General features: G+C 58.3%; 1 protein-coding gene across 1 annotated transcript in view; it reads right to left on the reverse strand.

The window, feature by feature from the left end:
* Positions 1 to 2,405: 2,405 nt before the first annotated feature.
* GRK6 (G protein-coupled receptor kinase 6) overlaps positions 2,406 to 13,330 on the reverse strand; it is an 11,244-nt gene continuing 319 nt past the window's right edge. Inside the window, exons 2-15 of the mRNA XM_009318464.1 lie at positions 10,681 to 10,793; positions 10,292 to 10,369; positions 9,919 to 10,019; positions 8,527 to 8,619; positions 8,156 to 8,219; positions 7,370 to 7,510; positions 6,485 to 6,675; positions 5,647 to 5,684; positions 5,417 to 5,506; positions 5,117 to 5,325; positions 4,699 to 4,836; positions 4,310 to 4,447; positions 4,015 to 4,149; positions 2,406 to 2,456 (exon numbers count right to left, since the gene is read on the reverse strand). Coding sequence (XP_009316739.1) covers positions 2,406 to 2,456; positions 4,015 to 4,149; positions 4,310 to 4,447; positions 4,699 to 4,836; positions 5,117 to 5,325; positions 5,417 to 5,506; positions 5,647 to 5,684; positions 6,485 to 6,675; positions 7,370 to 7,510; positions 8,156 to 8,219; positions 8,527 to 8,619; positions 9,919 to 10,019; positions 10,292 to 10,369; positions 10,681 to 10,793 — 1,580 coding nt within the window. The remainder of the gene's footprint in view (positions 2,457 to 4,014; positions 4,150 to 4,309; positions 4,448 to 4,698; positions 4,837 to 5,116; positions 5,326 to 5,416; positions 5,507 to 5,646; positions 5,685 to 6,484; positions 6,676 to 7,369; positions 7,511 to 8,155; positions 8,220 to 8,526; positions 8,620 to 9,918; positions 10,020 to 10,291; positions 10,370 to 10,680; positions 10,794 to 13,330) is intronic.

The raw sequence follows: 13,330 nt of genomic DNA on the forward strand, positions 1-13,330 counted from the left end.
TGCCAGGGTGCTGCAGCCCAGGCAGTGCCGGCAGGGCGGCATGAGCATCCCTGACCGGTGCAGTGGGAGCAACAATCCCCAGGCAGTCCCCATCCCCCCGCCCTGCCTGCCTTCCTTCCACGGCTGCAGAAAATTACTGGATTTTACCCCAAGATGCCCCCTCCGAGTGTGAGAACTCCTCCTCGGCCCGCTCCCATAGCAACTGTTCCCTAGCTACCCAGCCGCACTTGCTATTCTCATCCCTGTGCAGCTGTGTGCGGCCCCCCGGCGCTGCACACGAGGCTGCTGACGCTGCCGCCGGCCCTGCCACCGACCCCGGACCCCAAACCCACCCTGCATCCACCCTGACCAGGCTGTCCCCCTTGGCACGCTCCCCCGTGGCAGTCATGACCCTAACCCTGCTCACAGCGTCTCCCCTCTTCGAGGGGCTGTCCCTTGGGCTAAGGAAGCAGTGCCCCATGCTGGCACAAGGCCCCCCCCTGCATGGTTGCCCCCCGAAGCAGCGATGCACAGTGCCCGGAGGGGAGCAGGACTCTGCCCCCGGCCCCACAGCACACCCGTGACAGCTCAGGAGGGGCTGTGCCGAGGGCAGACAGGGGAGCAGGGGGATATGCCCCAAAGCGGACCACAGCAGACACGAGCACCCCAATGGCACAAGGCCTTGTACCTGTCACGCCCCCGCACCGACCCAAACCACCCAGCAGAAGCCAGCAAGGGCCACCCGCTGTCCCTGGGGCGCAGCATCAGCCCTTGCCCTGGAGGGCAGCCCCAGCCCTTCCCTGCAGGAGAGGAGCACCAGCAGAGCCCGTGGCAGCCCAGGAACTGGGGTCCCTGCGCCTCTCCTCCTTACAGCCACCAACGCTGTACGGCCTGGAGCAGGTCCCCCTTGACACGACAGCAATACAAGGCACGGCAAATCTTACACTTAACAAAAGGTTAAAAATTTAAATACTCTCCAACTTTAGTGCAAGGCAAGCAAATGATACCACAGGTCCAAGTAGGTGCTCAGCCCCCCCGGGGGGCCTGGCTCAGAATGAGCATGAGGCAGCAGCACGCACGCGTGTGTGTACATACACACACAGAAGAGTCAAGTTATTGCTCGGGACACAGCTAGGACAAGTGTGCACGAGAGGGGACAGGACAAGCAGAACAGAGAAGTGGGCTGAGCCCCACACTTCTCCCCAGGGATACGCAGGGCTCTGGCCCCTCCAGTCCTGCCCTGCCCTCAGACACAGGAGCTGTGCTGGCTCCTCAGGATCCCTGGGGATGCACACTAAGCCAGTACAGCGGGTGGGCTGCTCCCGGCCCCGCTCACTCTTGGGTCACAGCTCACAGCATGACCCCGGGAAGGGACATTCCCCTTACCACGGCTTTGCTCCCCGAGAGCAGAGTCCCTTACGTGTCTGCTCCTCCGATACCGAGCCGGGCCTGCGGACCGCAGCACCCCCAGCACGCAGAGACGGCTGGTCCAGAGCTGGTGGGACCGCCATCCTGCACCATGCCGGGGATCAGACCGACCCTTTGGACCCGCAGCGGGTACCTCCTGAGCAGGTGCTGTGGGAGCGGCTGTGTCCCGCTGTGCCGCAGGCAGCCTGCTGGCGGTCTGGAGGGGGCCGGGATCAGCTCCCTGGAGCTGGCAGCATGTGTGAGACGAGGCAGGAGGAAGCAGGCTCCGGCAGACAGGGAAGTGGGGATGAGGCAGCGGCGCTCTGCTGCCAGGATGCAATGGTAGACGCTTTGGCACAGCGGCTTCCTGTGCCTCGGGGCTGAGCAATGGACTCCGCTGGAGCCAGGGATGCCTCAGCACGGCCAGAAAGGTCCAGGAAAGAGGCTTTAGACACCTGAAGGCACAGAAGGCCTCTGCCCAGGACTCCCTGGAACAAAGCTGGGACCGTCACTCCCCCCATAGGAGGACACTTGTGCCTGTGACAGGGTGGGGGCAGTGCAGGCCCCCACCTATAGATTAAAAACCGACATGTGATATGTACAGACCGACATATATAAATACACACCAAACCTGCAGTGCCGCTTCGGCACTGTGGAATGTGTCAGCAGAGCTGCTCCAGCCTGGCCTCGGCCCACGCTGGCGCAATCCCTCCCTCCCACCCTGGGAGGGGAGCCACAGCCGGCGGGCAGCAACAGCACAATCCCAAGCGGCAGATTCAGAAGCGTCCAGGTCTGTCTTGGGGATGAGGGCTTGCCCATGGCCAAAGGCGCCTTGGCCCGAGCCGCGTGCTGCTTCCAGCCCTGGAGCCATCCTCACAGTCTTAAAATACAGACGTGTAAAGCTGTAAACAAATCCACCTTGCGGGGCCGCCTCTACCTTTGTCCTTCAGGCTGGGCTGTTGTTCTGCTGGGCACCTGGAGAGGTAAGGGGGTCCCGGGGCTGGAGAACAAGCTGTGCTCTACAGCCGGGTGGGCTCTTCCTCGCTGTCACTGCAGTTTCCACAACAGTCCTGAAGTCAGAAGGGCAAGGAGAAGGAGGAGGGAGAGAGAGGAGCACAGCAAGCAGAGGGTGAACACGGTCACACAACCCAGCCTATACAGCTGCCCTCTGGCAGGGAAGGGTCAGGCCCCCCCCGGCCTGTGTGTGGGAGAGCTACATGGAGGCAAGGGGCTGGAGGGGACCCCCAGTCTGCAGAGAAACAATCAAGCTGCATCTGGGGGTTCAGCTCCTGGCAGACAGACTGGTGAGCACGCAGCTGACTAGCTCAGAAGCTGGGAAGAAGATGGGCTCCGTGGACTATACAGCCACCCAGGCAGACAGCTCAGTGCCAGCAGAGATGATCTGCCCCGCTCAGGGCTCAGCCGGCCGCAGAAGCAGCTGAACCTTTTTGCTGGAATGGGAAGGATTCTGAGCATGGGGCAATGCCAAACACTTGATGGTTTCTCAACCCTTCTGTGTGTCCTGGACATCCAAAGAGAGGAGTGAAGGGAACTTCCCACAGCCCCCTGGGAGCGGAGCTCCCAGCAGCGGCGGTGCAAGGGGCAGCTCTGGCTGAAGCTGAGGGCAAGGCTTCCCCCATGAAGGCAGCGAGAGCAGGGAAGCGGGATTAGTGGCTCAGAGGGCAGTTAGAACAACAAGCAGCTTGTGCTCTGCTGGGGGAAGGGGTTAGGCACTGAAGGACAACACTCCTCTTTCCCAGATCTTGCCATGTCCGCGGGCCACCAGGTATTTCCCTGAGCAGAGCAGCCAGGAGAGACTGCTCACCTCTGGAAAGAGAAAACACGCGGCAAATCACAGCTCAACCCCTGCCACAGGCACCTGCCCATCCTCCAGCAGGTCCTGCCTGCCTCAGGAAGGGCTGGGTATCTCAGCCCAGAGCCGGCTCTGGCTGGGGCAGCCCACTGAACAGTGAAGCACAACTCAGAGCTCGTCGGGGAAGCAGGAGTCAGCACCAGGTGGCTGAGAGTGGGTCCAGAGCCAACCGCGCTTGAGTCCCACAGCTGCAAGCAGCTGTCGAGAGGCAGCTCCCCAGACTTTGCCAGTCCTGGAAAGAAGGCAAAGACTGTTCTGGGCAGAGGAGACAGGCAGGCAAGCAAGCCCATAACAGCTGCAAGATGTTTCCGTCCTCCTCATCCCTCGAAAGCTCTGCTCTCTCTGCCTGCTCAAGGTCTGGCAGAAATGCTCTGGGGAGCCCAGGAGCCCATTCCAAGAGCAAGGTCTTCTTCAGGGATGGTATTATTCATGTAGGAAGGGAGCAGACTTGCTATTTTAGTGCCTTCAACAACATCCCTCTGCCTGTGTGACTGCAGCACATTTAGCCAGGACACTCCATCCCAGCCCCCTCGACTCCCCCAGCATGGGGAGTGGCAGCCAGGCGAGGGCTGGCTCCCTGCAGCCTTGCGTGGGTCCCCCTGACAGCCCTAGGGTCTGACCACCCAGCACAGGGGAAGACTGCCTGCTGCCCTCTCATGACCACCTCCCTGCCAGATCTGCCTGGCACAGGCAGGAGCGGGCTCATTCCGGCTAGAGGACTTGCTGTGGAGGAAACGCTGGGCAAACACTCTTACCTGTCTGCTGAATAAGCGCTGGAGTAACCCTTTTTTGGGCTGTGGAGAAGGCTGCCCTTTCCAGTCCAAGTCTGGAGGCACCGTGCCGTCTGTCCTGAAGACATTCAGCTCCTTAAAACACTCTGTCTCGATCATCTGGAAGAGGGCACAGATGGCTGCAGTGACTACCACACAAAGCCTGTCACCAAGGGCCCAGCAGAGTGCAAGAGCAGCCGGCACAGCATGAACTCTGCAGGACACTGCACTCTGCCATGGTGGGCACAAGCAGGAGCAAAGACCTGTCCTGCAAACCTACCTCATTCTGCCAAGGAATGGGCACGCTTCCGGTAGCAAACTTCTCATAGAAGTCATTGTCCGTGGGCTCCAGCTCCACCCCTTTCACTGTGGAGAACTGCTCGATGTCCAGAACATCCTTGCAGTAGATGGCCTGGGGCTAAACAGCACAAAGAATGCTCTAATGCCAGGCTGCATGAAGATACCACCACCTCAAACAACCGTAGCTTGTGGCCAAGCCTAGGCCCCCTCTCCTTGCAGCCCAGAGCTTGCTTGACCCCTGTTCTGCCAGGCTCCAGAAACAAGAGGGAAGGGGATTGGTGCCATTTCCTCAGGTGAGCCACCCCAGGGCTCCTGCTTCTCTTGACAGCACCAGTGACTGATGAGGTCAGAACACGGACAGGCACTTACATCTGGCTTGAAGGGGGGGTCCAGCATGCCTGCTTCCAGCCTCCTGAAGTTGAGATGCTTGAAGAGAGGATGCTCCTTCACTTCCTTGGCCCCAGCTCCTCGGCACCCCAGGCGCTCCAGAGGGTCTTTGCACAGGAGCTGCAACACAAAGGAAATCAGTGCCCCAGGCAGAGCGTGCTTCGGGCGGGGGCAGCCCTGAGGTTGGCCAGGCTCCTGCAGTATGTCTCTAGGGATGGCACGGGCCCGCTGGGCAGCTGGGAGAGTGAGGAAATAAGACACTCTGGACCCCCCTGTGCTGCCTTATCAGAGACAAGGGAACCTGGCTGCCACCAGCACCTCTACAGGGAGCAGCCTCGATGTTCTCCTGCTGTGTGCAAAAAGGCTGTGGGAGCGAAGGGACAGGGACGCACGCTCGTACCATAGTGCAGAGGGAGCGGGCACAAGGCGAGAACTTCTCTGAGTACTCCTCCTGCACTTCTTTCACCAACCGCTCCACCTCCTCCCGCTTGATCTTCTTCTTACGCTGCTGGAAGGGGGACTGTCCCTCGATCATCTCATACACCAGGCAGCCCAGAGCCCACCAGTCTGGGCTGAACGTGTAGCGCTCATTCTTCACCACCTCTGGAGCTACACAGGAGCAGGGGTGAGGGACGTGTGAGCGCAGGGAGAGCGCGTGTGCAGTCAGAGTCCACTTTTTGATTAAACCGGGGCCACTTACCCATGTAGCCAACTGTTCCCACCCGGCCCTTGATTGTTTGGCCCTCCGGCACGTGCACAGCTAGCCCCAGGTCTGAGATACGGATGTGACCTGCATGGAGGAGGCGGCAAGTTAACAGGACAAGGTCAAGGGGCAATGTTTGAAGCAGACAAGAACACAGAGCAACCCTGGTTCAAGCAGAGGAAGAGGGAAGGACTCAGGCCCAGGGCTCCTCTTGACCCTGCACTCACCGTGGTCATCCAACAATATGTTCTCTGGCTTCAGGTCCCTAGGAAGGAAGGGACTTGATTAGCAAGAAGCCTGTTGTCAAAGCAAAGGACACAAGTAACAGCGACATCTCAAGAAGTCAGATAAGCAGCAGAGGGATGCAATGCCCCTGCCTCAGGCACACAGATAATCTTCCCCTCACCCCTGCTCTGGAGTTAGCCCTGCAAGCTCTCCCCTCCCGGGCAGAGGCAGAACATGACAACCTTCAACCCTCTGCAAGGAAGCAGTAAGCCTGTGGCTGATTCCCTCTTTGCAGGTGCAGAACTCACTATGGGGCAGGCCGTGCAAGAGAGAAGGAGCAGAGGCTTCTTCTGCTTGTCCTGCCCCAGGGCAAGGCATAGGGTATGACCAGAAGGGACTTTCCGGCCCCATGTTTAGCCATGCTATCCCTAACGCTGCATCACACAACCTGGTGAGTACAGTCATACAATCAGCTTGTTCTTCCTCCTGCCCAGCTCTCAATTTTGAGCGTATCAGGGCAGCCTACCCTCCTTTGTTCTAGTGTCAATACTGCCCGGGGAGTTAAGCACCCAAGTGCCTGCCCCGAGGCGTTCACAGCATGATCACATCCTGTTCTTGGTGATCATTTACCAGCACGAGGAAGCCGAGCTAAGCTCTCCCGTCTCTCCCACGAGATCAGCTTTCTGTTCCTGATCCCCTCTCACCCAGCTCTGTGCTGCTTTCAAGCCTGAGCTTATTTTCTTGAGCAGGCAGACCCAGCTGGGCTAGTAAGAGCAGCGGGAACCCGCTTGCTTCTGCAGCCCATACAAGATCTCCCAGCAGGGGCCAGGCAGCGCGCACCTGTACACTATCCTCTCCTGGTGCAAGTCCTCGAGGCCACAGCAGATCTCAGCAGCATAGAAAGCTGCGCGGGGCTCCTCGAAGCCAGCCTCTCCCATGTGGTAGATATGGAACTTGAGGTCCCCTCCATTCATGAGGGTCAGCACTAGGCAGAGAGCATCTTTAGTTTCATATGCATAGGCTAAGCTCACCTGCAATTCAGGGCAGAAAGGCTGTTAGAAGACACAGCTGGAAGAGGGAGGTGCCCACGCTCTGACGGACACTTTGTCACCCAAGCAGCCACTCATGGGCAGCAGGACTGGGCCTTTGCCAGTAGAGGAGGCAGAGGGGGAACTGTGCAAACCCAGGGAGGACGTGGAAGTGCCCAGCAGCCCCAGCATACCCCCAGCTTTCCTCAGACAGGGAGGACACTATTTTTCTGAGCCAGAACTGCTCCCCTCCGGGGGCAAACAGAACCCAACAGCAACCCCAGGGAAGCGTCTGATGAATCCTCCGTAAAAAGAGGTTTCAGGCTGTCCACACCTCAGTGCAGCCAGGGAGAGAGCTCCCCACCACACAGCTCAGGGCTGGGCTTCTGCCCACTTGGCTGTCTGGAGAGACAGTTCTCGCTGCTTTCTTGTGCCCCAGAGGTTAAGAAGGTGCCTGTGAGACCACATGGGTGTTTGGGCCTCACTTTGGGGGCATTTACAGCATTTTGTGGAGGCACTAGGAGGTCCTGCCAGACCCCAGCCTTGTGAGAGATCTGCAGCTGCCAGAACCCTACCCCATGGGCAGGGCCTGCTCCTGCCTCTCCACGCGGGGTGAGGAGCACAGAGGTGCCGGGCCGGCTGGTTGGAGGAAGAATCAACCACCGCAGCGAAGTGAGAGCAATTCCTATGTACTTACTACAAACCTACTGTTCACTTTTTCCAGGATCTGTTTCTCATTCAGGGCCATGGCCTCTCCTTTCCGCTTTTTGATCCGTTTCTTCTCCAGCTTCTTGCAGGCATACATCTTCCCCGTGGCACGCACTTGGCAGGCACAAACCTGGAGGGGGAACAAGGCTCAGCACCCTCCCGCTGCCATCTCCAGCGTGGGGGTCTAGGTTCTGCTCTCAGGAAGAGGCACAGGAAGGCAAAGATGTCCCTGTCCCTGCCTCACTCAGGTTAGCGAGAAGCCCATTGTCAAAGCAAGTACACAGGGAGCAGCGACATCTCCAGATGTCACAGATAAGCAGCAGAGTGCTGCGATGCCCCTGTCACCTGTAGCAGCACCACGGCTGGTGCCTGGGAAGACAGAAGGCCACTCCAGAAACAGAAGGAAGACTGACAGTGACAGTTTTCAGGAGTGCAGTTTCCCCTGCCAAGACACTGGGAACAAACCTGACTCTCTGCCCAGGCAGCAGTATGCACCACAGGGCATGTGCTACCTACCCTGTGCAACACCTTCCACACCTCCAGTGCTTGGCGAGAGGGGAGCTCCTGCCCCTCGGGGGGAACTGACAGATCACGCAATGCCCAGAGCACAGCAGTGCCCAGCGCAGGGCCCCCACAGCCCCCCGAGCCAGCAGCACCTGCCTCCAGGTGCTGGAGCAGCTTGTGGCACCCTGACGGCCAACCCAGGCCCTGCTGGTAGAGCAGGCAACGGTGGCTGCCTGGTACCCCAAATGCAGAGGAAATGCTGGTCACTCACCTCCCCAAAACCGCCCTTGCCCAGCACACGGTACTGGCGGAAAGTGTTTTTGGTCACTGGCTGCCTGTGAGAGAAAGGAAACTGGAGTGAGATGGGAGCAGGGACAGAGCAGGGGCTGAAGCCCAAACCACTTCCATGCCCTGGCCTGACAGACTGTGGCCCACCCCAAAACCCCTGCTCAAGCAGACCTTGCTTCCCTGCAAGGCAAGCAAGGCTGGGGCTGCTGATGGTGCCAATAAAGGGCCCTGAAGGAGAGCAAGACCAGGCCCTTGGCTCCTGCCAGGGCCCAGCACAGGAAGGAGCCTGAGGGACCTCTCAGGCAGCCCATGCGAGCGGGGCACAGGTCTCCCAGTGATGCCGGGGAGTGTTACCGTTCCAGCCATTTCCACTGCAGGAAGCGGTTGAAGTACAAGCTGTCGAGGTAGTCGGCAAAGGGAGCCACACTCAGGTAGTCGTGGATAAGCCTAGGAGAGAGCAGAGCCAGCAAGGTTCCTGAGAGCTGCTCACAGCCATGGAAAAGGCTGGCAGTCCAAGGAAAGAGGAGGTGAGCAGCCCCGAGCACCCGTTTACTTTGCCATCCCCTCACCCAGCCTGATGCTGAATCACCCACGTACCCCGTGCAGCCCTGGCCCAAAAAGCCCACCCTCCGCGCTAAGCCTGATGCAAAAGAAACGTTGGAGGTACCGCTGTGATGAACACAGCACCCTGGGATGGGGCTAGCCCTGCTAATTGTGGACTCTCAGCACCAGCCCGGGCTGCGGGACAAAGAGGGACGATGGGACTCTCTGCAATTGCCTCTCTGCTCACAGGGCAAATGCACACTCAAGGCTGTAATCAGCTGCCGAAAGCTGCTAGCAACGTTCAGCACCAGGCGCTGAGTTGTTCAGTTTCAGATGAATGTCCAGCACAAAAGGCCACAGGGGATCCTGCTTGAGAGAGCTAACCGCCTCGGAAACCAGTGCCAGGGCTGCCCAGCGGAGTAAAGAGCCTTAGACATAGTGTCTAGACTGGAGACATGCATCAAGGAGAAGCGGATGGGCTCTTCCCCTTTCAGAGCTTGCCAAGAGCAGGCAGGGCCCAGCCTGGAGGCTCTGCATTCAGACAGTGACACTAGTTACCACACACAGAGCTAACGCTCCCCAGAAGACTGCAGCAAACCCATTGCCACAGCCCTGCACTCGATTAGGCAACGTGCTCCAGCTGCTGTTCAGGGAGGGGTGGAGGCTGTAAGCCCGGTTTGCCTAACAGCTTCCGCTTCGCACCCGGAGCCAGGACCTCAGCCACTGCTTCTGTGATGGGAACAGAAGTGACCTTAGATCCCTGCAGCAACAGCCAGTGTAACTAACCACAACGGCCACATCTGCGGCCAGCGGGAGAGGACAGCTGGCACCAGCACTGCAGCTCTCAGCTCTGCTCTACGGGTGCCTACGAGATCCTGGCACAAGACTAAGAACAGCATGGCCAGATGGTGAGGCTCGCTGAAACGGGGTCTTCCCAAATGGCAACTCAGACCCATGGCAGACTGAGAAGAGCGACAGAGGCTTCTGCAGCAGCCTGTGGCTCCCAGAGCCCACAGGAGCTCCCTGCATTTGCTTTCCTGTAGCTGTGCTGCAAACTGCTAGCCCAAAACTCCCCAGGCCCCAGCCTTAGCACCAGCCCTCACTCTCCTGGAGGAAGGGACCGTGAAGACAAGGTGAGTTAGCTGCAGCATCTACCCCATGCCATGGTGCGACCTGCAGGCAGGCCCCAGCCCTCCAACTTACTTCGTGGATTCCTTGAAGAGCTCCTTGGAAGGTTCCTGCTCCAGCCTCTCACAACAGGCATCCACCAGCTGCGAGGGGACTTCAGGCACATGGTCCTCACTCTGGGGACAAAGGGATGGAGTCAGACATAGGGAGCAGAGCACAAGGATCCTCCCAGGAAGGAGGAGCCCACAGTAACAGCACACAGGCTGTTACTGCTTTACAGCCAGTGGGAAAAGCAGCAATGGTCGCTTGTGAGGTAGCGGGGTGGCTCTGTATTCTGCCCTCACCATCCTGCCCAGCACGTTCATTGTGGCAGGACATGGGTAATGACAGCTGTCAGCTTTCCAACTGCTCTACCATTGCAGGCAGGAAACACAACCCTCTTACTCACGTTTGGCTTCAAGTACTTTTCAATCAGGTGCTGCCCACATTCCTTCCGCTTCTCATCTGGAGCCACTTCGTACCCTGCCTGCACAGAGCAAACAGCATGAGGAGCAGGTCTAGCCAGGAACCGAGCCTTGCTACCGGGCAACAGCAGCAGAGCAGCAACACCCTCTGCCCAAGGTTTCCCATGCTTTCCTGGAAAACCAGATCACCAGCAAACAGCTCCCTAAGCAAAGGCCCAGCCTTATCTTGGAGAAACTGCAACTCTTCAGGAAAACCCTATGTGTCCAGAAGTACCTGGCAGCTGCCGGAGCACCCAGGGCCAACTGGTCCATACCCAGGGCGCCAAGAACATCCCTGCCTCCCCCATCGAAGCCCAATGGGCTTTGCTCTTACCACGGCATCCAGGAACTTGACGCAGCGTGACAGCTCAGGTCGTGTCTCGCAGAACTGCCGAAAGAGCATGTGCCCAATGGGCTGCTTCTCACATAGGCTGTGGTAGTCCCGCTCTGCAAATGTGGAGAAGACTACTCACTGCCAACCCCCAAGGAGCAGTCACAGCCCACTGCCCCAGGCACAGGCGGCAGTGGAGAGGCTTGTGACTTGTCAGCTGGGGGCTTACAGGTCCCACTAGCCTGAGACTCCCAGGAGAGTGAAATGCACCCAATGGGGACAAGTTCCCCTACGGAAGATCCTCTTCCCTGAATGAGGTTTGACTTGCTGTTCTGTACAGCCTGCCCCTCCTGTTTCTAGCAAGGGATCTTGGTGTCTCCTACTTGCCTGGAGGCTCTCTTCTCAAACCTCTCCCCAGGAGATCGACCGACTACTCCAGACACACAACTTTCCTTGGAACATGAGGAACACACCGAGCTTATTTCGAGGCAGATCATCCAGGCCAAGAGTTGCTCTGATGACTCTTACAAACCACTCGTATTCCCAAAGGCCCTGCTGGAAGCAGCAGCATCAAAATGGAGGGCAGCATTTCCACAGATGTCCTGTTAATGCTGCACACAGCAATTAGATGCCCCCACTCCATGGGACAGCCACTTGCTTGTACGTCAACTCCTACTGCTCTCTGGAGCTCGGCTTCCCTGCTGATTCCTCCTACCCCTCTCTGAAGCCTGGCAGCCCAGGCACAAACCCCTTTGACTATCCAGAGCACTTCCAGTTCTCTGCTTTTTTTTCTCCCCTTCCACTCATAAGATGTTGTCTGATCACGGGCCAGAACAGATTTCTGTTACAGCCACTGCCATGAAGGGCTGTGGGCTGCAGATGTGCAGCTGTCCCCCGCCTCGCAGGGGATCTTCCAGCACTCCCTGGGGCTGGGTACTGCCGGCCTTCCCCTCCCCACGCAGTAGATTCTCCCGAGGAAGCTGCGGCTTCCTGAGGGTGCATCAGAATGAGGAGACCGGGCTGCGGTGGGGGAGGAGGCTGCCTCGCCAGCTCCGCCGCACCGGCCGGTTTCCTTGTGTCTGCAGGGGAAGGAGTTCTCTTCAGCTGGGAAGGACAAGAGCTTGCTGCCAGTGAGATCAGAAGCTTTCGGCTGCCCTCGCTGCTGCCCAGGCTCACACAACGTTGCTGCCTGTGGTCAGGGCACACAAAGCTTAATTCTGCAGTGGGCAACCAGCCTACCATGCCCATGGTCCTGCCAAGCCTCTAGAATTTGAAAGAAATGCCTTTCTAGCAGGCTGCGAGGGGAAAACAAAACCACTCCAGCCAAAGAGTGACCCAAGCACAAGGATCGGGGCCATCTTTCCCACGGGGAAACCAAGTGAGGCAGCTGCCACCTGGGCCAGAAGCACTTCTCGCATGCCTCCCCAAGGGGAAGTGGGGACACGGGCGGTGACAGCCAGCTGCTGGGAGGGACTTGCCTCCCAAAGCATCACAAGGTCACTGTCCCAGACAGCGGGACAGCAGAGACAGACCACCAGCACTCACCACCGGCAAATGGGCAGCACAACAAAGGTGAAGTTCAGTGCTGGAAAACATGTCGTGACACCCACAGGAAGGGTGGCTGTGGGCAGAGGACGGGCATCAGCTGAGGGAAAGCTCTGCTGAGGGCACACAAGTCAGAGAAGCAGACAGGGGTTGAGACGGCCAAGATGGGAGCTGCAAGGAGAGCCCAGGCTTGAGCTGCGTTCAGTGCTCAGGACCTGCTCCAGAGAGGCAGTTTGCAGAAAAACCAAGGTGAGAGTCTCCATCTGATTACACTTGGCTGTGAAGCCGGCCCCGGGAGGTGGTGCACGGCGTGCACAGCAGCAGAACCATGCTGTTGTGAGCTTGGAGGTTACAGTGTGGATGATGGAGGTTGAGTTATTCCAAGTGCTACAGTCCCATGTGCCCTCAAAGGGAGCCACTCCTCTCCTTGGGGCTGCCAGGACCTGGAAAACCTGGGCAGGGTGGAATTGGGGACTGGAGCTGCAGAAACCTCCCAAGCCCACTCAGCCCAGTGACTCAAGCCCACCTGCTCTGAAACAAGGCCAGAGCTGTGCCACTCTCCAGCTGGCAGCTGAATCCGGAGTGACAACTTTAAAAACACTCTTCCCTTCCCAGGAAGCAGAGCATTCCCACCCTCCATGCCCCAAAACAATTTCACATGATCTCAGGACCAAGCCTGCTGCACAAACAACATTAAAACCATGAAGAGTACAAAGTGCAGTATTAAAATGACAGGCCAAGCCCTGCCCAGCTGTACAATTCTCATCCATACCGCACAGCAAGAACCCAGTTTTGCCCAAGTAAAGCTGCTGCATTAGTGTTAGAAGCCAAGGTCTGCAGAGCAGGGCTGAATCCCAGCCAGGGAGTCCAGAAGACATTAGCTGAACCTTTGTTAGTTATGCAAAGGCACCCCAGAGCGATGCTCCAAAGCTCTGCAACACCGAGCAGGTCTGTTTGCACAGAGAAGGGTGCGTATCTCTAGTGAAGCTCATCACAGTCTGGAAGGCATGTGGGTACATCAACAGGCACTATCCAGTGAGCGCCACGCAGCTGTGACTTACCCATGCGTCGTTTCTTCCCTACAACCTGAGCTCTGAGTGATACTGGC

This window comes from Pygoscelis adeliae, unplaced genomic scaffold (genome assembly GCF_000699105.1).
Source record: "Pygoscelis adeliae isolate BGI_AS28 unplaced genomic scaffold, ASM69910v1 Scaffold42, whole genome shotgun sequence".
In the NCBI taxonomy this organism is placed as follows: Eukaryota; Metazoa; Chordata; class Aves; order Sphenisciformes; family Spheniscidae; genus Pygoscelis; species Pygoscelis adeliae.